This window comes from Amphiura filiformis, chromosome 13 (assembly GCF_039555335.1).
Source record: "Amphiura filiformis chromosome 13, Afil_fr2py, whole genome shotgun sequence".
NCBI lineage: Eukaryota > Metazoa > Echinodermata > Ophiuroidea > Amphilepidida > Amphiuridae > Amphiura > Amphiura filiformis.
This window is the reverse complement of record NC_092640.1, coordinates 36,498,750-36,522,321: the sequence shown is the minus strand read 5'-3', so window position 1 is coordinate 36,522,321 and position 23,572 is coordinate 36,498,750. Positions and strand designations below refer to the sequence as shown.

General features: G+C 38.2%; 2 protein-coding genes across 2 annotated transcripts in view; one reads left to right on the top strand and one right to left on the bottom strand.

Annotated features, from left to right (window-relative positions):
* The first annotated feature begins 3,120 nt into the window (after positions 1–3,120).
* The window catches only part of LOC140168283 (palmitoyltransferase ZDHHC17-like), a 29,791-nt gene continuing 9,339 nt past the window's right edge, over positions 3,121–23,572 (top strand). The window contains exons 1-8 of the mRNA XM_072191637.1: positions 3,121–3,232; positions 12,213–12,534; positions 13,346–13,568; positions 14,665–14,729; positions 15,777–15,939; positions 16,610–16,741; positions 18,451–18,590; positions 22,541–22,641. Coding sequence (XP_072047738.1) covers positions 12,236–12,534; positions 13,346–13,568; positions 14,665–14,729; positions 15,777–15,939; positions 16,610–16,741; positions 18,451–18,590; positions 22,541–22,641 — 1,123 coding nt within the window. The 5' untranslated portion in view covers positions 3,121–3,232; positions 12,213–12,235. The remainder of the gene's footprint in view (positions 3,233–12,212; positions 12,535–13,345; positions 13,569–14,664; positions 14,730–15,776; positions 15,940–16,609; positions 16,742–18,450; positions 18,591–22,540; positions 22,642–23,572) is intronic.
* LOC140167622 (uncharacterized) lies at positions 5,799–8,572 on the bottom strand. The gene is made up of 3 exons (XM_072190919.1): positions 8,363–8,572; positions 6,704–7,960; positions 5,799–6,401 (listed from the first exon to the last, which is right to left on the bottom strand). The coding sequence occupies exons 1-3, from the start codon at positions 8,570–8,572 to the stop codon at positions 5,799–5,801; spliced, it is 2,070 nt and encodes a 689-aa protein (XP_072047020.1).

Below are 23,572 nucleotides of genomic sequence, written 5' to 3'. Positions count from 1 at the left end.
AGGCCTAATACTTGCACAATTTAGCTGTTTTTCTCAAAAAGTCAAAAAGTATGTGAGGGTTTTGCAACAAAGCTCTTCATATTAAAAGTTTAGGAAGGTGTTTAGAGTCACTAGCAAGCAAAAGCATTGGTTTTCCAATTTTGTCTAGGTGCACCCATTACTTAAATTAACTCGTCTATGATATTAGGGTTGGGCGAATGTGAACCTTTTTTATAAAACTGATTTAAAACGAGTTGTTTCTATGGCCAAATTGAGCGTAGAACACAAATCCGTCAAAATTTTTGACCTCCGATGACGTTTGACCTCCCTACTATTCAAAAATTCAAAATGGCTGCCAAAATAACATATTTTTGCTTGTTTGTGGCATATTTTAGTAGATAGGGGCCTACATAGCTTCAATGTGTCTTTTTATATGTTTTTGGGGTTGAGGAACACAAATTTGACACTTTTGAGATGATTATCTGTACCCTGTACAAGTTCAGTCGCCAAAAATTCAAAATAGCCGCCATAATGACGTCATTTTGCTTTTAATAGTATATTTTTAGTAGATACATGACTACAAATATGTATTTAACTATGTTTTGATATAAGGGGAAGACAAATTAGACACTTTTAACATAATTAGCAATACCATAGACAAATTATGAGCTGCCCGCATTAAAATATCCAATTTTGCTTAAGAAAACTGCTAAAATCTACTTCTCTAAGGAGTAGAAATATAAACATTAGTTCATGTGTGCTTATATGGTATTTCATTGTATTTGTAATTTCTACTGTGAGCAACCTGCATTTTGCATTTTACACTAGGATATTTTTCAACAAAGCACCAATATCTGCTGACAAGTTTGATTCTGGATACACAGCATTTTGAATGGATTATCTCAGTTCTTCGCACACACATTTCACCACTTTCTACAATGCGAACGACAAATTTAGCAAATTCTGCTTCATATTCTAGATTTTTTACTTTTGTCGACATGGCTGTCTCTGTCATCTATTTCCAGGATATCCATCAATGGGAAAATGAAAGCACCAATCAGCTGAGAATAGATCTCAATGCAGGAACCAATCGTTCTGTATGTACGTGGACACCGTCTGCCAAAACTACCTTATTTGAGTTGATAACAACGACAGCATCAAAGAAGTCTATGATGGACACTGCCGACGACACATGAATTCCTTCGCAACCTCAGCAATCCTACCAAATTTGGCAAAACAGGAAAATATTTTTTGAATCTCAAAAAATTAGTTCTGTATTTTTCTAAAATAAGGAGTAGGCCTAGGCCTAGATCTACTGCTGATATCAGTGCCCGGTATCAGTGTCGATGAAAGGCCCGTCACTGGATCGATAAAGCAAACTACAGTAGGCCTACACTCTTAGAAGAAAAGAATGCAATTTAGAACCTTTTTAGTCCCGATTACAGCACCAATGATAAGGTTGAAAGGTTCTATAAAGAACCTTCTATAAAGAACCTTAAATATTTAAAAGGAGGGACTTTCCGTCATCACAAAGTAAATAAAATAAAATAATAATGTATGCACGCGCACCAGCATGACCAATGGGGTTCTTTGTAAAACCGAAATGACAATGATTTTTATAGAAAAAAAAAAAAAAAAAAAAAAGTTTACTCCTTTTCATTTTTCTTATTTACTTGATGAGTTTCCGTATTAAAGCCATATTATAACATTTGCTGTTGAGGACGCCCTCACTGATTTTTTAAAATTCATTTTTTACACGATTATATTGTACTTTATTAAACCAATATACCCTGCAAAAATCAAGACTCTAGGTGCTGTAGTTTTGTCAAAATCCGAGATTTTGAATAAAGCGCCGGAACCGGCGTCTTATTATTACGATGGAATTATTAGTCGAACGCACACCCGATGTTCATAACACACACTACGTACACGGCGTGTGGGACGGTGATCTACACAACAAAGGGTCGTACCATAACATGACCGAAGGAGTGGTACGTATTGGCGACATACGCGCTGGTAGTAAATTCCAATTTTCTTTGCTTTGCCGTAGTTAAAAAAAAAAAAAAATAAAAGGGGATATATCTGACAGTAAAAACTAACATTTTATGTCAAAGAATTGCTAATCTATTTTGTATGATAATGTTATAATATTGCTTTAATGAAATAGAATAGGCCTATTTAAATTTAAGGTTCTTTATAGAATGTTCTTCTTTATATAGGCCTAACTCAAACATTGTTTAAGGTGCTGTAGGGGCCTACGGAACTTGACAAAAAAGGTTCTATAAAATGGCCGCAATTTTTTTTCTAAGAGTGTAAAAAACGAGTTATTTGTCATTAATTTATTTATTATATTTTGTGGTTTTTTTAAACTATTTTCTGAAATTTTTCATTTCCACCTTTTTTTTGAAGACACTTTGCGTTATTTTAGAATATTTCCTAAAATTTTGGGTAATAATAAGCTACTTTATGAGATTTCGTGTTATTTCTCGAAATTTTGTGACTTTTGGATTATTTAGTTTTGTGTTTTTTATATTGGTTTTTTGTTTTTTTTGTTTTGTTTTTTATTGTGTTTCATTGTTTTGTGTTAACAATCCAGTGGCTTGGGCCCAGAACACGTAGAAATGATTTTTGGAAGTCACTCACATTTTGTTTAGGCCTACGGTAATGAAATCCGGGAATGAAACCTGAACTGCTAGAATTCTTTAAAGTTTTTTTCTTCTCTCTCTCTCTTTTTCTTTGCATTTCACCCCAAGCATCTCATGATCTAACTACCTTTTGACATACCGATAATATATTTCTGTTTTTCACGAGGCTGCCAGCATAAACAAAATCGTGAGTTTAATGTTTACATAACTTTTGAGGATTTCACTAACTTTTGTGTGGTCCACCACCCGGTGAAAAATGTAAATAGTGAACATCATCGCTAGATGGCGCTACATGTGTTGTGTTTCTACTAAAAAATAATTTTTTTCATTAAAAATAATAATGTTCTCTTTAATTTTATAAATACAATAGATGTAAATATGCTGAAAATAATATCAAATGTAAACAAAAGTTCCTAAAATTGCAAAAACATGAAATTTATTTCAAATTTACGTTAATATAATACATTATTGAATAAATGTGATTTAGAAACTCAAGTCTAATGATTGCGAAGATTTTGTCGAAGGGAATGGGCGTGATAAAAATATCATTTTAACGGAGAAATGTGCCTTTATGTCGTTGAATTAAAGTGTTAACTCTACAGATACAGGTAGTGTTAAATTTGTGTATTATTACATGTGAAGTTTAACCTTAGCATGGTTCCAATTTCACGCACAGTGTCCGTCGAATGTATAATGTAAACATTGCAAAGCTGCAGAATTCGGAAGGCATGACGGTATAACACATGAACATTGTTTTGCATTGCGGAGCGCAACACTAAATCAGCGTCCCATAGGATAACGTGTGATTTCGGCCTACTTCAAGCGCCATTCCAGGCGTCCCTGCAATACTTGGCAAAATAAATTTGGTACCGATACCTATCAAATAAAAGGCTTTCTAGCTGGCCATGCCCCAATGCGTTTCGAACTCGCCACCCAAAAATGGTGGTGGTTTTGTTACACTTTTCCAAATCGAGACTCGTTCAAATTGTTATATCTCTGCTAAAACAAAAGGTATTGTAGTGTGCTTGGTGTCATTTTGTGGCTAAATGAGTGCCCTAACAGACCTCCATAGGAGAATTGTTTATCAGCTCACTCTGAGCTATAGTGGGAATTCCAATTGAATGAACGCAGCTTTTAATAGCGTGACGAACATTTGCGTACACTGTGCGATGTACGCCAGCGTGTGCGACTGTGCGTGAGTAACGCGGAACCATGCCAATGCACTCGTGATTGGTTAGCATTGTATCCAAGGTCGTGCGTTCGCGTTGTAGTTTGAAATACGCGATATACAATCGCGGTTGGGTCGAGTACAGCTGTTGAAAGCTGCGTTCATTCAATTGGAATTCTTACTATAAGATAGTTGAGTTACAGTTGTTTGAGTTCAGAGCGGCCGAGGTGGTTGTTGAGGTGGTGGTGGTTGAGGCGGTGGCGGTATGTGCAAAGTCAATGGGAAATAAAGATTTTGTGTGTGTGCTTTGAATCAACTGATCATATCTTTGCATCCATATGGGCTACAGACATAGTTAAGAGCTCTTTTGAAAGATTATTAATATTAATTCTGCTAATTGTTTTTAATCATTTCGAACTCTATATGATTGGTTTAGTCTAAATGCAAACTTATGTACAAAACTACCCGTTTTCATATTAAACACTGTAGTAAGCAATGCGGATGTCTTGAAAATCTAAAAGTTGCTGTAAATTTTTAATTACTTATCATGTAGTCAAAGTTTACATTTTCTGAGAGGAAATTTGATGAGGAATCTAAATATGGACTTACTTTTTCTGTATGGGTTCCAAGGGGTAAAATGTTTCAGTTCAAAATATGTTGAATTGTAAAAAAAATTGAACATATTTTGGGACACCATCACTGTATTCCGAGATTACCAAACAGCTGTGATTTTTTTTTTCTTCCAAAGTCAGTAGGCTCACCCTAACCTCTAACCAAATCAATGTTGTTTACTTTCAGTTTATAACTGCAAGTTAGTAATAAGCAATGCATTAAGTGACCCATTTTTTATTTGGATTTATTATATATTTATTATACTGTATAACTTCAAGGTCACCCTGTACATTGAGTTGAAATGTATATTTAAATTGCTTTTGCCTTCAGTTTTCCAAAAATGTATACTTTTGCTAGTTTAGGGTTGATAGTTGTGGAGATATTCTAATTTGAAACTTGATTGGTGTAAAAATTAATACCGTACTGACGCGAGTATAGTCCCACCCCGTTTTTGGGTGAACATTTTTCAAAATTGGGGGGTGGGACTATACTCGAATTTAAAAAAAAAAAAGTTTAAGTTACCAGTATTTATTTTTTCGGCTTTGGAGTGTCCCAGGACCTAGACCTAACTAAATGCTAGGATCATTCATGGTTGACCTAAAAAATAAAAAAAAATTTCTATTAATGATTTCAAAATGCATTGAATTTGAATGCATTTTGAAATCATTAATAGAGTATGACATGAATACAAATTATCAATTTTCATATTAAAAATACAAAACATCTTGATATTTTTTTTTTTTTTTTTTTTTTTTTTTTAGGTCAACCATGAATGATCCTAGAATTTTATTATTTTTTTTTCTAATTGCTGAAATTTTTGAAAATTTGGGGTGGGACTTTACTCGAAGGTGGGACTATACTCGCGTCAGTACGGTAATACTTGTGATGTAACGCTAAGGGTGGCGAGTTCAAAACACATGGCCATCTGTAGATTTCAAAACTTTTGTCGGCATATATCGATGACTGTTGACTTTTTTCACTATTTCGTGGTGCAAAAAATAAGGGCAAAAAATTCACCACTCACATTTCAAAATTGGAAGTTGTCCTAATCCGCCACAGAGCATGGCTTTTGAGATAAAATGTCCTTTTTTTTCTGCATGATATCATTAAGGGGGTACTACACCCCTGGCCTATTTTTGCATATTTCTCAAAAATTATAGCGCATTGGTGATAAGTAAGATGTAGGCCTACATTATAGGGGCAAGGACTACAACTACTGCATTGAAAATTCAGCAACTCAAGGCAAGTAGTTATTGATTTATTGATCAAATATTGGTTTTCCCTCATTTTTGACTGTAACTCCACAACTTCTTCTTCTTCTTCTTCTTTTTGTACAGTTCAACACCCCTGGTGGGGAAGACGAACCGGGTTGTGGTGTGCGCATAAATGTTGAGCTACTGGTAATTAATGACTTGCGTCTTGAATTGTTTAGGGTCTTCTATGTTAACTATCTCCTCTGGTAAACTGTTCCACTCCTTCAGAGTTCTAGGCAGAAAAGAATGCTTGTAACAGTCTTTGGTTGTCTGTACTTCAATAAAAGCTTTGCTGTGTGAGCGACGCGTTGTACGTGTGACCGGGCGTAGCAGTGTTCGGATAGGGATGGACAGGTAACCCTGGTATGCTTTCTGGAAAGTTGACAGTCTTGCTATCTTGCGCCTTTGCTGTAGTGACGACCAGTTTGAGTTCTTTAACATTTCAGTTACGCTAGCTCTCTTGTCATAGTTATTCTTGACGAAACGTATGGCCCTTCTCTGTACTGCTTCTAGTTGGTAGATTTTTTCAGCAGTATAAGGGTCCCATACTGATGAGCTGTACTCCAGGGATGGTCTAACTAGAGACTGGTATGCTAGTTGTTTGATGTCCTCTGTACATGAGCGTAAATTTCTTTTGACAAAACCCAGAGCCCTATTTCCCTTTGCTGCAATGTTATTGATGTGTTTGTTCCATTTTAAGTCGTTGGCGATCTCGGCGCCAAGGTATGTGTGAGAATTTGTTTCCTGGAGGATAGTATTTGCAAGTGAGTATGTGTGGGTCTTAGGATTGTGAGAATGAGTCATTTTGAGTACAAAACATTTATCTGGATTGAATTTCATTTGCCATTTTTCCTCCCACTCGGACAACCGGTCAAGGTCTGTCTGGAGTTAAATCAGCGTCAAAGTCGTTCGTAATAGTCGGTAAATAACACAGTCGTCGCGAATAGTCGAACGTGGAGGTGATGTTGTCTGGTAGGTCATTTATGTATAAAAGGAAAAGTAAAGGACCAAGTACAGTGCCCTGATACGCCTGATTGGACATGTACCCAGTCCGAGTTCTCACCCCAATGACAACCCTCTGCTTTCTTCGCATTAGGAAGTCGGAGATCCAAGCGTGGATAGGTCCGCGTATAGTGGTCAAGCTTCAGCATAAGCCTATTGTGTGGTACAACATCAAAGGCTTTGCTAAAGTCCATGATGATAACATCAGTCTGTTGCTTACTGTCGAGGGACAGGGCAAAGTCGTGTATTGTCAGTATAAGCTGGGACTCTCGCGATCTATTTTGGCGAAAGCCGTGTTGCTGGTCGGTCAAGATATTAAATTGGTTAAGATGGCGCATGATACTTGAAAAAATAACATGTTCCATAACCTTGCAGCTTATAGACGTAAGGGAAACCGGTCTATAGTTTGCAGGTGTCGTGCGGTCCCCTTTCTTGAAGATTGGAGATATATTCGCACATCTCCAATCATCAGGCAGAATGCCTGTTTCAAGAGAGCGTCTGAAGATGGTTGTGAGTGCTGGTGCGATTTCCGCCGCTCCCATCTTCAAGATACGCGCAGGTATTTCGTCCGGTCCAGTCGCTTTGGTCATGTCAAGGTCAAGCAAAAGCTTTGTCACACCGTCGGTACTAATGTCAATGTCAGGCATGGGAGGGAATTGAGTTGAGGTGATGCTAGGTACATTGTTCATATTCTCCTGTGTGAATACTGACTGGAATTGATCATTCATCACTTCAGCTTTCTCTTTGTTTTCAGTGATGTTACAGCCTACTACGGATTTTAAAGTAGGAATGCCAAAACTATCATTTTTCAAACTTTTTATCAGAGACCAGAATTTTTTGTTGGATTCAGCGCAAACATCTCTGATGTATCTCCTGTATTTACTTCTGGTGAGACGATTGACATGTTTTCTAAGAGATTTAAATATCTCCCAGTGCTCAGAAGAATCAGTTGCCCTTGCTTTATTATAGGCATTCTGTTTATGTCTCAGGGCACGTTTGACTTCATAGTCAACCCAGGGTATTTTTTTACCACTTGAAACAACACGTGATGGAATATTCTTTTCCATGGTCTCTTGAATTCTGTTCTTAAAATCCACCCAGAGCTCATCAGCTGACACAAGATCGGGTATGATATCTGAAAAGTCAGAACTGATTTCAGTCAAATCCTGTTTGATGTTTGACCAGTCTGCCTTAAAAAATTGAAAAACCTTTCTAGGTTTAGATTTGTTGATTTTTGGTTTGGTGTCAATATTGATCAGAGGAATCCCATCATGATCGCTCATTCCGGCAGCACTGTGATGCTTTTCACAACAAGAGATGGGTTAGTTGTGAAAAGTAAATCTAAAATGTTGTCCCCTCTGGTAGGGTATTTCACCATCTGTTCAAATCCGAAATCATTGGAGATTTCTATGAGCTGTCGACACAGCCCTGGTTTTGGGCATTTGGATAAAGTGGACTGGCTGTCCCAGTCAATGTGGGAAAGGTTAAAGTCACCTGCCAGCCAAATTTGAGGACCTTTAGAAAGGTCAATTTTGGACAAAGATTGCTGTAACAGATCTAAAACATCAGGCCCAGAATCGGGTGGCCTATAAAAGGCTCCGATCAGGATGTTTTTTGTATTCACTAACTCAAGCTGGATCCAAAGGATCTCACATTCTGTGTCAAGGTCAGTCGCGATGTGACACAATGAGGTCATTTTTTACAGCAATGAAGATACCACCATGGCTTTGGCCTTTCTCGTTTGGTGGTCTATCCTTCCTGATGACTGAATAGTCGGGAGGAAATATCTCACTGTTGCTGACCCCAGGCGACAGCCACGATTCAGTACCGATAAGCACGTCTGGTTTGTGGTTGTCAAGACAGATGGCGAGTTCAGCAATTTTGTTATTGACACTCTGGAAATTCAGTACCATAACCTTCACTTGGCTAGTTTTGCGGATGTTCTTATTTTTGGTTTTGAGACCATTTTTCCCTTCTTTCACCTGTATGCGTTTCTACATAAGATTTTTGTATTGGGGATGATGCTGCGACTGGTGATAATAAGCCAGTTTCATCTTCAGTACTAAGTGATGCCAGTGAACTGAAGCTGTTTGACAAGATGGTTGAGCGCTTGAACTAAAAAGCGAGCTAGCAAAATTCGGCATACCACAGTCACAACATATCCATGTTATATTGCTATCCTCCAAGGCATGGTAAACAATTGTATCCATGTTCATACACTCTGCATGATACCAGTGATCACATGAATCACATTGGACTGCATACCTACTCCAGTCACATTCATTTTGGCAGATCTTACATGGGAACTCTGGCCCTGGATTTAGCTCAGTATCCCCGGCCTGCATGATATATAATAAACATAGATACATCAGAATTTTCATCTTCCCTTTACCACTTGTTTGGTTTTTGTTTTTACCAAGCAGTAATTTCAGATTTACTGGGAAGAATCTAAATATAAACATGATCTTACTTGGGATGTCATGGTACCATACAAAGCTTTCATAAACATGTTCAAGTTTACACAAGTATGTATTTGTTTGGAATTGAGATATGGTAATGTTGATATAGTCATAGAAGTCAATAATGAATACAAAAGCTGATAAATCTATTATCTCCATAGTTGGACCGTATGCGTTCTTTATATTACATTGGTTCAGTACATAGACATGTTTCATTTGCACTGATTCATTTTGTTGTGCAGCAAAAGGGATGGGTTTTGAATCACGATAACAAGTCATCAACCACAAAACTGTGGTGATGGTACTCACGACAATTCCGACCCTCATATTGGTGGAATAACATAGGGTTACCCGTCACAACCCACACCTACTAGTCACTACACCCGGCCAAAGTATTTAGCACTGCATGGTAGTCATCTCTGGTCCGCTGTGAAATTGGTAACGAGCCGCCATCTTGGATGATAATTCCAATTGAAAACACAAGCACTGCTGGTTTGATGACAAATCCAGTCCAATCTCAACAAATATAGGAGCAAACAACACTCAAATTGCGCTACAAAGTATCTCCGATGTTAGTTCTATAGCACAATGAGGAGATTGAGTGTGGAAGTCAACTCAAAAGATGGTATTTTGAGCGATAAAATTACGTATGTCCCCAGCTCTTATTAGGGACGTCCACACCTTACGGGCGCACACCACCTTACCAACTGTTTGCTGTACTGAAATAAAATTTCCAGTGTAGCTTAGTTGTAGTCCTTGCTCCAATAATATATCTTACTTGTCACCAATGCGCTATAATTTTTGAGAAAGATGCAAAAATAGGCACAAAATTGGGCAGGGGTGTAGTACCCCCTTTTAAAGACACTTGTTGAATTCATATGAGCTGATATTAAAGTGAACATGTCCATAGATACATGTATCACTGTTGTGCAAAACTATCTCATTTTGGAAAATGGATCTCATTTTGAAAATCATCTCAAATTGGATAGAATTGAGACCCAATTTGAGAATGAATTTGAGTACCAATATGAGATCCATAATCACCCAATTGGTGAAATACATTGTGCTACCAAATGTTTGTCATTTCATGGTCAAAGAAGTTGGGGATCACCAAACTGTATTTTTGACAGAGCAAGGCCTAATTACTCCAATTTAATAGCTGAAGTAGTATTGGGAATTTTGTGCTTGCAGATCAGGTTTCTGTGCCAAGAAGACAAGGTCAATTGTACTACGAAACATCTTATTGTTGATACATACTTCAATTTTATGTTTTACTGCATGAATTATTTCCACATTACTTATAATAGCTGTTGTTCTTTTCAATTTTTGTAACAAACAACCTGACCAACTATCCTCCCAGAATTTATAAGTCTTTTGTTAGTGATTGAGTTTGCGATTTTCCGAGCGATTTTATGAGTATTCAGATTGTTTGTCAGATATTCTGATGTTTGAAATAATTTGAAAAACATTCTCTTGATTTTTTTGCTTTGGAAAGGAACATGAAAAACATTTTTAGATCAACTTTACCTTATGGTCACCTTGTGTATATTCCAAAGACCATGAACAGCAATTACTTGACCATGAGATGTCTGGACACTGGTTCCATACAGTACCATACTTCATCAACTATAATAGTTAGCAACTTAGCACTCAATAAAACCTAATTGGGTGGATTATATCTCAATTTGTCAATCAAATTGGATCTCATATTGGATCTCAAATTGCTTCTCAAATCTATTTAATTTGAGATGATTACAAATATGAGATCCATTTTCCAAAATGAGATGCCGTACTTTTGAATATCAGTGTATGGTCGCTACAATCTCATATTCATTCACTATGGACTATATTAGCCAAATTTTGTTTTTACATAAAATGCGTAGTGATTTAGTGTTATGCCCTCTAAAGCAGTGTCCAGTTCTATTTTCACAAATGACATGCGTCCAGAACTTGCCGACTTTGTGTCACACATTGATTCTAATGTCACGATGCACCTATTCTTTCAGTTGGTCACATGTCACTTGCTCGAGAAGTCTTGTTCAACCAAGAAATTCAAATTGCTCACCGACGATACATTGTAGCTTCAAGAGTGACAAGACACATTCCAGGCTAGAGCTGCATTCAAAACAGCCCTCGAATTAAGGATCTGAAGGGGCACGGCAACTTTTTTAGGGCAAGTTGAAAATTGCCTTCGATTTTCACTGAAAAGGCAAGGCAGTGGCAGTTTGTAATATATCAAGAGGGCATCATGTCAACTGTTGAAAATTTGAGAAGGGCACCGAAGCAATTTCTCAAAAGTGAAGAAAACACACACAAACGTAGATAGATGATTTTATAATGAAGGGGCAGGGCTGGGGCACCGACGGCAACTTCATTAGAGGGCACAGCAAGTGACTGCATTGGGTAAAGGACATATTTTGAGGGCATTACGGCAGTGACGATGGGCACCCACGGCAAAATGCCATGGGTGCCGTGGGTTAATTCGTGGGCTGATTCAAAATCTAGTCAAATTCGCTGAAGCACGACACAGTGTAAAGCAATTTAAGTTCAGAAGTAAACACAACCGATCACAACATGCGATTGCATCAAAACTGTTGCTAAATACACTTTTTGTCTTGAACAGCAAAATTTTAGACTGTTCAAAATAGTCTAGGCAAATCTTACTCAAAAGATACATTTTTTTTTTCAACATTAACAGAAGAAATAACCTCCGTTGCAAAAAATTGCACCGCTGTCCGACCGAAAAGCAATAGCAACATGGTCGCATGTCACAAATAGGTCACCCAAAAATGGAGGAGCCGTAACATGAAAATGCTTTCTTCCCACTTCAAGTTTAGTTTATTCTAAAAGTATGATACCTATTTTAGAAAGTTTGGTGTCATTTTGTAGATTCAAGAAGCAGGCTTGTCAATGAACACCAAAAACTGATGGGTACCAATCATTTTGATACAGCCTGTACAACCAGGTTTTATGATGTACCCGTTACTCCATGTTATAACTTTGTTTGTCTTGGTACATAAATTGTTCATCATAGTTGATATGCTAAACACAGACTTCCCAAGTTCACAATATTATTTTTAAATATTTCTTCTAGAAATAAAACAGTAATTATCCAAGATGAATCCCACCATGAAACCGTACCCAACCCAGCCTATGGCGCCGCTAGAGCCAACTACGGCAGCAGGAGGCCCCATGGTCAACTCAAATCCAGCCATGCTGGCTAGAGACACACCTGAATCTAAGCCGCTCACAGGCCCAGATACCAGCAACTTTGACATCGTCAAGGCTACGCAGTATGGGGCAGTGGAGAGAGTCAAAGAGCTTGTGGAAGATGGTTATGATGTGAGAGAACCAGATAATGAGAACGTTACGTTACTGCATTGGGCTGCTATCAATAATAGATTGGACTTGGTCAAGTAAGTATCATCAAATGTGTTTATTCCAGGCTGAGAAATAAGTGGGGCCAGGGGCCATTTAGCTCCTGATTCATTGAAAATAGCCCCTAGTCCCCTGTAAAACCAGGTGAACCAGGGGCTATTTTTTTTTTTATAAAGTAGCCCCTGGTCCGGCACTTCTTATTTCACAGCCTGATTGAGCGAGGTATCAAAATGTACACAAGAAATTTTCCCATCCATTGAATAGTCCCTGGTTCATTGAAAATAGCCCTTGGTTCCCAGTAAAACCCTGCAAACCTGGGGCTATTTTTTTACAAAGTAGCTCCTGGTCCGGCATTTCTTATTTCCCAGCCTGGTTTATTCCCTAGTATTGGACGCTCAGAATATGCAAATCTGCTAAGTACACTTCTCCACCCTTTAACAATTGTGTTAATGTCAAAAAGAACACACAATGGGCTACTTTTTGTAGAATACACAATGTATCTTGAAAATAGCTACCGTGATAAAAAAGAAAACATATTTTTTGAGCCCTGCCTACAATAGTTCATAGTTGTGCTGGGGAGATGCATTACATACGTGTAGAAATCATCTGTCGAGGTGCAGTGTCAGCTCACTTTTTGTACTGTAATCAACATTGAACAAGGACCCATTAATGTATTATGTTCAACAGTAAGTTTCCTTATCATGCAGGAGCAGAAGAGGACATCAGCTTCTAAGATTTGCCATGCAGTGAGATATTCTAGTTTGATGAATCTTGGAAGATGGCACTATATAAACTGTAATTCTAAATATTGCCAAGATTTTAAAAATATTCCAATTTTGAAATTCACAGATATTTTGTCGCCAAAGGAGCCATCATAGACCAGCTAGGCGGTGATCTCAACTCTACAGCTCTTCACTGGGCAACAAGACAGGGTCATCTACCTATGGTGGTGGTATTGATGCAGTATGGAGCAGATCCGTCTATACGAGATGCCGAGGGCTGTAGCTGTGTTCATCTAGCCTGTCAGTTTGGTCACACAGCGATTGCCGGTTATTTAATAGCACGGGGACAGGTGAGTGGAATTGGTTCAATTCAATTCAATGGTTTAGTTCAGACCACATGGGATGTTGACGAGTGGGTGCAGCACATGTATGTAGATTTGTAGTGGTACATCAAGGTTATTAGTTTGGTGAGATCGAGTGATGAAGGCTGATGAGTTCTGGTGCACAGTATAATACCCTTGGATGACTAAATCAGACTGATAGAGGGCTTTTTTCAAATGTTGTTCAAACATTTTGAGAAAAAGCTACCAATGTTGCTGGCTTTAAATATGCACCAATTATATTTGTTAATATCGCAAATGTAGAAAAATTGATTTTTGCATCTAAACCCTTCATTCGTTCTGCTATCTGTAAAAATTGCCACAGTCCACCAAAATTAATAATAACTTCATAAGGCAAGAAAAAAAAATGTTTGATTGCCCTCCACCGACTGACTCAAAATTGGCTGAAATCAGGGTCTGCCCTTTTAATTTGTTTATAATTTTAATGGATTTTTAAAACTTTTTCTGTGTCAGAATTTCATTTCAAAGCTAAATTTGGCCAACAACATTTTCTTACGAAGAAATCATTAATGTAAACTCATTACAATATTTATAACTTGTTCATTCCTGAATCAATGTTTCAAATAAACTTTGCGTCTTATGCCTGCATGTATACAGTCATTCTATATTGAATCTATTTCTATGGTGCATCTTGAAGTGAAATATTGATTTATCTTTCCACATGACCAAGGCCTATCTATACTTTAGTGAGTCATTAAAAAAATATATATATTTTTTGCGACCGACTGACTCACCCCAAAAATCCCACTGGAGGACAAGCAAACAATTTTTTTGGCCTAATTTTTCTACTCAATTGGATTACATCTATAGAAAGCAAAATAATACTTCTACGCTACTCAAATTTGGTGTACTCACCAGAGCGATTTCACCAGATCAACCGGCGTCTTCAGTGGATGTCATTGTGAAGGTTGTTGTTGCTAGTGTTGCAAGTGAGTGTACTAAATTTGAGTAGCGTGGAAGTATTGTTTTGCTTTCTATTTATGTTTACCGCTATATATTTATATAACATCATTGGATTACGTCTATTCACAACATTTTCTTTCAGGATCCAAACATTGTTGACGGGAATGGAATGACTCCTCTGATGTGGTCCTGTTACAAGACATTTGCGTAAGTCAACTTTTCGCTTTGATGACTTTCAATCCATCAGGCTGTTCCAGTTGAAATCCATACACCCTATGGAAGCCATGACCTTAATCTTCCACACAGCATGAGAGTGTGAATTTCAAATGGGGATACCTGAATGGGTGATTATACTTGAAATCTACACGCCCGGTGTGGGAGATTAAGATCATGTCTTCCATAGGGGGTGTATAGGATTTCAACTGGAATAGCCAATTTTTCAATAGAATAGCTCATTGTATGAACATTTCAGTCCACCAGGAGTGAAAGATGTCCAATTATGCATATTATTATGTTTTGATGTATCCAAGTGTGTGAAAATATTGGATCCAACACATAATAATGATAAAATTGGATGCTTTTCGCCCAATATTTATTGGTCTCGCTATGAGTTTTAAAATATTGGACTCGACTACGTCTCGTCCAATATTTTAAAACTCATAGCTCGACCAATAAATATGGGCTCAACCGATCCAATTTTATATCAAAAGAGGTTTGTACTTGAAGAGGGTCTTAAACCTAATGCCCTGTGGAGTGAATTATGGGTTTTGAAAACCACAGCCTTGTCAAGACAAAAAAAGGTCTCCGGGGGTATACCCATTTAGAGAGGTGTGAGGTCCCATTGGATATGCCCTGTGGGGCTAATTATGGGTTCTGATACAAGCTTGTGGAGACACACACTGATCCATATAAAGTTAAAACTTTTTTTTCAGAATTGTTTGTGATCCCTAAGGTTAGAGTTTGCATAGGGGAGTGTCTGTACTGGCATTCAAATCCTCACTTTGAATGTGGGAAGCTATATCTTGTCCTAGCTGTGAATGACTTGGTAAATGCACTTAAACATGCTTATACACATACGTCCTCTCTTTGAATGCCCGCGCAGATAGGGGAGTGTTTGTGAATGTATGTTTGTTAGAATACTAAATTATATCCGAGAGACTTGAAAGCATACTACTTTTTCAATGACCTATACCCACCAACTAAGGTCTTATAGTTAACTGTTTAGGTATTGTGTTATTTTGTTTTGTTTTTCAGTGTTGATCCAACCAGGTTACTATTGACTCTAGGAGCCAGTCCAAACCTACAAGACAGTCATTACAAAAATACAGCCTTACACTGGGCGTCTGCAACAGGCAACTCATCTGCAGTGGCAGCTCTCTTACATGCTAATGCAGACACGTATATAGAAAATGCAAGAGTGAGTGAAACTAAGATTATTTCTCTAAATTTAAAATTGATTGTCAAATTTGTGTTGAATGTCCCCTCTTTTTCCGGGTAGTCTCACAACCCCATGTTGAGACCCCAAATAGGTATTTTATGAAAACCTGTATGGCGTTGGAAGTTGAATTAACCACAAAAATGCATTGATTAATTCATCTTCATACTCTCTTAGAACCACATAGTCAATCAGAATAAAAAAAGCGTTAAACAAAATAAGAGGCATGCATAAAAATTGTATAATTGACACGCTATTCATGCATTGATAGTAGTTCAATTTTCCATTATATTTTGTTTGTTTTCAAAATGAGCAGAAGTTGCAGAAATATGCATTTATTAACATAACTAGTTAATTTTTTTCTATGCCAAGGCTAATCTTGGTATACAACAGTTATCTATTTTGATGGGTTGGTGCCAAGATAGCTGCAATCCTGGATTGAACCTACATGTGCTAGTAGATTATTCCATATGTCGGCAGAATATGGGAGAAATGATCTACAGGTGGGAGACAAGTTTTGACGTTGGAATTGATCTGATAAGAGCACCTGAGACGATTATCAACTGAATGAATGTGAAATAATACGGTCCCGGTATATTTCATTGGAATAGCATGCATTTTTATCAGCAATGTTTTCTCTTCCATTTTGCAGAAAGAGACACCCCTGGATATAGCCATGGCACGTCGTAACGGCTACTTGGTTATGAGATTCAAAGAACAAAGAGGAGAGGAGATACCACTTACAAAGAAGGTCCCATTCTTACAGCCTTTTAGACAGGACAAGGTGAGTGGTAAAAAGGATTTTATTTCCCTGTAATATGTACGTATTATGGAACACGATCAAGAGGATTTAGTCTTAATTTTTGTTCATATACATTCACAGTTATGATTTTAAGCATTTTGTAAATATGGTGCAAAGATTGGATTTCTGGTCACAAAGTTAGGCACCAGAAACAAATTTGTTCGATCTTTGGATCGACCGTCGATGCTGCTTCGATGTCTGTTATTAATGAACTATCAACTAATTAATAAGAATTAATGCTAAATTTCTATCGGTAAATATCACTAAAGGCAATAATTACAATATTATGATAATTAACAATAGTAAATTAATTGATTTAATAAATAACACGGATCAAACAAGCATCGACGGTCGATCGAAAGATCGAACTAATTTGTTTCTATTGCCTTATATGAGTGATGATTCACCAACTTTAGAATCAAAGTAAAACAAAAGGTCTCGCCTGTTTGCTATTAATATAATCAATAAATCAATATTAGCAACATTAGACTCGTTCCTTGTGACTATGTGACATAAGATTCAATGAAGGAAAAATGTTTTCTTTATCCAGAATAAGGCCTACAAGATTCCACATAAAGGGACATTATTATGGTGATTTTGTGAGTTAAATATTTACATAAATTTTACAGTACAGACACATTTTGAGACTTTATTTTGATGAAAAAAATCATGTGTGCATTGCAGCCAATGTTTTCCCAGCCAAGTGCATCTTTTTGCCCTTGTTCCAATTTCTTGATAATACACTGAGTTAATCCAGTCTATTTTCAGTGCTAGTCCTGAACTCAAACTTGGGGAAACTCTCAAGTTTAAAGCAGGAGGAGCACAATTTCAGTGGAAGAATTCTGGCAAATCCACAGCAGACTCATCTGTACAGAGATCTGACCTGAGCCATTACAGTAATAATGTACATTCCGTAATTGCCTATTTAATAACGGGTCCTTAACATGTATGTTGGACAAAGAATGTTTTATAACTTTGAAGGGTTGTCTTTAAATAATAAGCAATAATAATCATCACATTCATTATAAGCACCTGTTGTCAAAGACAAGTTATCAATAGTTACATGTGATAATGCTCTAATCATCTGAGGAAAGACTCTGGAGGGTGCCTGAGTTTTACAAGAGTTTCTTTATATGCTCTACCAGTTTCCTGGGTTTTTCTCAGGACTGATTGTGGATCAGTGCTTTGAATTGCTAGAAGTTTATGAGTTTTACAGAGTTTTGCAGAGGTTTACAGAGTTTCTTTTGTTACACTGTACATTCCAATTTCCTGTTTTTTCTCAGGGCTACGGGATCAGTGCTGCAACAGTGCTGGAACCATTGTTCCCTACTCTGGTCAAAGCTCTGCCCAGTGATGGAAATGTAACCTGAGGCTAGTAATGGGCTATTCCATTTAAGATCCACACTACCCCTGTGGAAGATTTTAGAAATATCTCCCAGAGGGGGAGTACGATTTGTAAATAGAATGAACACATTAGGCAGCTCCATTTGAATTTCATACACCCTCTGAGAAAGAATCATCCTGAATTTTCCACTGAAGGAGGGTGAGTTTTATGTGTTTATTCCATTTGAAATTTGTACGCCCCCTGTGGAAGATACATGTATTTCCAAAATCTTCCACAGGGGTAGTGTGGATTGTAAGTGAAATAGCCCAATAGGCCCAAATCAATGTAATGTTTGTTTTTTCTGCAGGTATGGAGGAAGAGAGTAATGCAGGCCTCTCCTTTCATTATCTTATTTGTAATTGGGCTTATACCAGATCTGGACATCTCAGTATGGGTTAAAGTTGTCGCTGCCTTCCTTACTTATGGCGCTATTTATTTTTGTACAAAGTAAGTACAAAGTAGATGTAATGAACTCGTTTTGCATTAACATTATTTATCTATGTAAAATTTGGCTAATTCTACGATAATCAGATAATAAGATTTGGAAAAGGTTTACTAAGAAAAATCCAAGTTTCCAAGTTAACCAAATCTCGGTATGAACTGTAAAAATTGTGATAATGTAAAACGAGGCTGACAATTTTTGACCACCACCTTCCTTTGAGGGTGACTAACAATGTTGAATAATTATAATTGCTGCTTGATAAAATTTGACAAATATTTGTATATCTACTTGTTGTAAGAGGCAACTGTGTTGAAATGCACAGTAGTAAATAGTGAATAGCAGTAAATACGTCATACCTTAGTCATAGTTACTGGTTCACGCTTGGTTTGCACACACGTTAACAACGCATTGACTTTGTACTGTGATCATTTTGATCGTGGTTCAGAGCTCAGATAGCGTGAACCAGTTGACCTGCCAATGAGTTAACTCACACAATGAATAGGATCATTCCTCGCAGGTAGAACCCAGAGAGTTGTGTTAGAAGGACAAACATCATCATCGCTTTCTGTAGACTCGGGAGTTCCCCAGGGAACGGTCCTTGGGCCGCTTTTATTTCTGCTTTATGTTAACGATTTACCTGATAATTTATCCTCAACCACACGTTTGTTTGCAGACGACTGCTTACTTTACAGAACCATAGACTCACCAGAGGATTCTAATGCTTTGCAAAAAGACTTAGACAACCTTTATAACTGGCAAAATAAATATCTCATGTACTTCAATGCATCCAAATGTTATGTTATGAACATCAACAGAAGTAGATCTGTCACTCCCCGTACCTATAGACTTTGAAGGCAAAAACTCGAAAGTTGTTACATCACACCCCTATCTCAGGGTGCACTTTCAGAGTGACATGGAGTGGGATACTCAAATATCACATGTCACCTCCAAAGCCAGTCGTGTTCTTGGTCTCATGAGGAGAAACCTGTACAACTCACTAAATAGATTCATCAGGTTTGTTGATAAACATTATAAATGATTTCATTTGAACAAAACCAAAATGTAACTCACTATTGACGGTTTCGCCTATCATGGTCGGTAGGCGTCATCAGAATGATGGTTGTTGATCCTTACTTCCGGTTGGACGAATCCCGGCCGACGAGGGTGTTTTATCAGCCAGGAGAGGATCATACATGTGACTAAGGAAGTGGGCCCCTCATCTCTGTTCATGACGTTCGGGCCTCTTCTCCTGATCCAGATGGATTCTTTGATTCTTCTTGTATTTGCATCGCACTCTTTGCACAAGATCTTTGCATTGTCCCAATTGATGACATGGTTTTGCTGGACCGCATGGTCCGCAATGGCGGACTTCGACTGTTCACTCGCTGATTGCTTGCGAGATTGTCGGGTATAGTTGGTTTTGGTCTTTGACACCCTAGCCGTTTCTTTTTGGTGCTCATTCAGTCTAGTTTCAAATTTGCAGCCCGTCTCCCCCACATAGGAGTGTTTACAGTTAGTGCATGGAATCTCATATATGCAGTCGGTGGTGCTGAGAGGATCAACTTTGTCTTTAGGATGCACTAGCATTTTACGGAGAGTGGTGTTCGGTTGTATGGCTGTCGCTATACCGTGCTTTCTGAAGATTCGATTGGCTTTCTCTGCGAGTCCCTCTACGTACGGGATCACAACAAGTCCCTTTGTCTGATTTGTACTGTCTTTCTTGGTGTTGGCCTTGCTCTGTTTTTTCACCATTTTATCTTTGACTTGTTTGAAAGTCCAACCAGGGTAGCCACAGCGCCCGAGCGCCTGCTTGATCTTTTCTTCTTCCTGCTTCTTATCCTCCTCTTCCGTAACTATACTATTCATTCTATCAAGAAGCGTGCGGATAACACCCAGTTTATGGTGGTGGGACTCAAAGATAAGGTACTGGTCGGTGTGGGTGACCTTCCTGTATACTAACAACTTAACCGAGCCATCCGCTTTCCGGACAATTAAAGTGTCTAAAAATGGGAGAGTGCCTTCTTGTTCTTTCTCATAAGTGAACTTTATGCTTCCCGTGGGGTCGCTTTGATTGAGGTGGTCGGTGAGATTGTCTACCTGATCTTTTTTAACAATCCCTAATATGTCATCAACATATCTCTTCCAAAGGGTAGGTCTATAATCCAATGGCGCCGAGGCCAGCGCTTGTTGCTCAAGGAATTCTAAATACAGGTTAGCCACCACCGGGGAGACGGGGCTTCCCATGGCTGCACCGAACTGATGTTTGTATATCTTTCCGCAGAACAAGAAATATGTCGTTGTGAGCACAAAGCGTAATAATTCTATCACATCGGTAGCCGTTAGCAGAGTTCTATTTTTCAGAGTCTTATCATCCTCAAGCCGAGATTTAATCACTTCAGGCGATTTATCTATGGGTGTGTATGTAAATAACGAGACAACATCATGGGAGTTAAAAATCTCCCCCTCTTCGATAAACACTTCCGCCACACTTTCCGTCCAACCGGAAGTAAGGATCAACAACCATCATTCTGATGATGCCTACTGACCATGATAGGCGAAACCGTCAATAATGAGTTACATTTTAGTTTTGTTCAAATGAAATCATTTATAATAAAACCTGTACAACTGTTCCGAAAAAATCAAAGAAACAGCATACACAGCTCTCGTAAGACCCCACGTGGAGTACGCCTCGGTTGTATGGGATCCATACACCAGCAAAACCCAGCAACGAACCCCTGGAACAGTCACTAAGTTATTGTCTGATCTGGATTGGCAAACATTACAGCACCGACGCCAAGTTGCCAGATTAGCCTTGTTATATATAAAATCAACAACAACTTGGTGGACATACCCAGTGACCGGTACCTGACCCCTGCAACCCGGCAAGGCCTTCCTCATTGCAACAACTACAGTTTCCAGATACCATTTGGCCGCCTTAACATACACAAGAACTCTTACTTCAACCGCACCATAAAAGAGTGGAACACACTACCAGAATCAATCACAAGCTCACCAAGTACAGAAACTGTTAAGACTCACTGCACAAATTACATCTCGATCTTCTCAACCCCCCCCGACACATGCCTGGCTTTAATGCTCAATTATAGAGCCCAGCCAGCAGAAATCGAGCAGAAGCAGAAGATCAAATTTAACGTCACACTACGATAGCGAAGTAGGTTACAAATTGTGACAGTAATATTACTTGTTGGGAAATTAGTCAAATCAGTGCACAGTCCATCGTGGTAAACTAGCCCCGATTAGACAAGCATCAACACTCAGCGCAAGTACAATTTCTCAAGCAATAAGTACGACATAGTTTTTAGCCTAATAATACATGATAAAAAAACACATGAAATTATATTATAGAATTTATCCTGTGGGACATACCCACTTTCAAACACACTGCCTGTGGATGATTGCAGATCTACTTAAATACACTTATTACTTGTATACATGTATTGTACCTATTTGCAATATCTTTCGCACTGCTCCATTTGGTGCAGTTTATGGCGTAAATATAAAGTTGGATTCCGATTGGCTAATTGAATCACATCATCACATCAGCACCTCATTCGCCGATCAATCTGCATAGCATCGTGTGATGCAAATGTGACCCAGTCCTTTTTATGCGATCGGTTCTCCATTGAGAAAGGTCTTTGCGAAATACCGTAAACATTCACCTAATGGCGCACTTGGACTCCTTTGCCTTGGTATAAATTTCATGTGCAAATAGAGAGCTCTCTCCTCTGAAATCCCAACAAGAATTAAGGATACATGCCCTTATTTGCTGGTGGGAATTTTACGGGAGGGCACTTTTAGGTTGTGCCTAAAGTTCCAAAAGTGTCAAGTGAGCCTATAGCGGCATTAGGGGAATCTTTATGGTATTCATGTTCATTGTTTCATTGTGTTAATATGCATTGTTGTAATCTATTGTTTTGTTTTTTCTTTTTTACAGGTTGTTTTTTGATAAACGTTACAGCAGCATATTGCCTATCACTGTGTGCTTGGCTACTAAGATGTATTTATATATGACTATGTTTGTTTACCTGTGGCCTAATATCCTTTTCATATTGTATTAATACTAGAAACCTACATGTAGGGTCATATGTGACCATCCGCCTCAAAGTGGTAGTAAAGTCGGCTCTAAGTCATTTCCTGTTTATTGCAGATTTTGAAAGAATGCGCTTTCAGCTTTAAAATGACACCCCAACTAGCTTCATCGGACATCTAGAAGTGAAGTTATGGTTCATCAAAGGTCAAATTTCTAATATACTTTACATAGAAATCCATATCCTGTTTTTGATTGTATCTCAAAATGGAAAATGCTGACTTTACGACCAGTTTGTGGTGGATGGGCACATATAAGCATAAGTCATGAGTGTACTACATGGGTGTACTTTTTGTTGAAGTAATTGATTATTCCAAAATATTACAATATTATGTCAGCGTGATAGCCGAGTCCAGGATATACATTGTGTAAGGCTTGCATTTAAGGCTAGGAACTAGGTTTAGATCGAGATCGGATTCGGCACATCATGATTTCAGATTTTAAAACTCAACAGTAAAGGTTATAAGGGGAATACCAGATTAAGTCTGAATTCAGATTTTAATAATGTTTTGTCCCTCCTGGGACTTAACAAGAGGACTATGATCTGGCAGTGATGGGAGCATGTGTGGCCGAGTGGATGAGGCGCCCGACTCATAATCCATAGGTTGTATGTTCGGGCCGCGGTGGTGCCAGCGTGTTGTGTCCTTGGGCAAGGCACTTTATCCTCATTGCCTACTGGGGGATGGGGTTGGGTTGGATTGGATGTTTGTATAGTTGTTTGTTTCAATGTTGCAATATTGGCACTGATTAAGCTGCTGCCTGCAAATTGCATTGTGTCTGTTTAGGTATGTGTGTTTAATGTACAATTCTAGCAATTTGACCTGCGGGTCACCATTAGAGTTTGAAATAAAACCTTAAAAAAAAATGTTCAATTCAGAT

Bases quoted from the DNA above. Each gene is read 5' to 3' on its own strand.
- LOC140167622 (XM_072190919.1), bottom strand. From the start codon at position 8,572: ATGGTACTGAATTTCCAGAGTGTCAATAACAAAATTGCTGAACTCGCC. The intron at 7,961-8,362 runs GTAAAAAATGAC...TGTTGTGAAAAG, and splicing joins ATGGTGGTATCTTCATTGCT to CATCACAGTGCTGCCGGAAT. The intron at 6,402-6,703 runs GTACATGTCCAA...ACTATCCTCCAG, and splicing joins GGGGTGAGAACTCGGACTGG to GAAACAAATTCTCACACATA.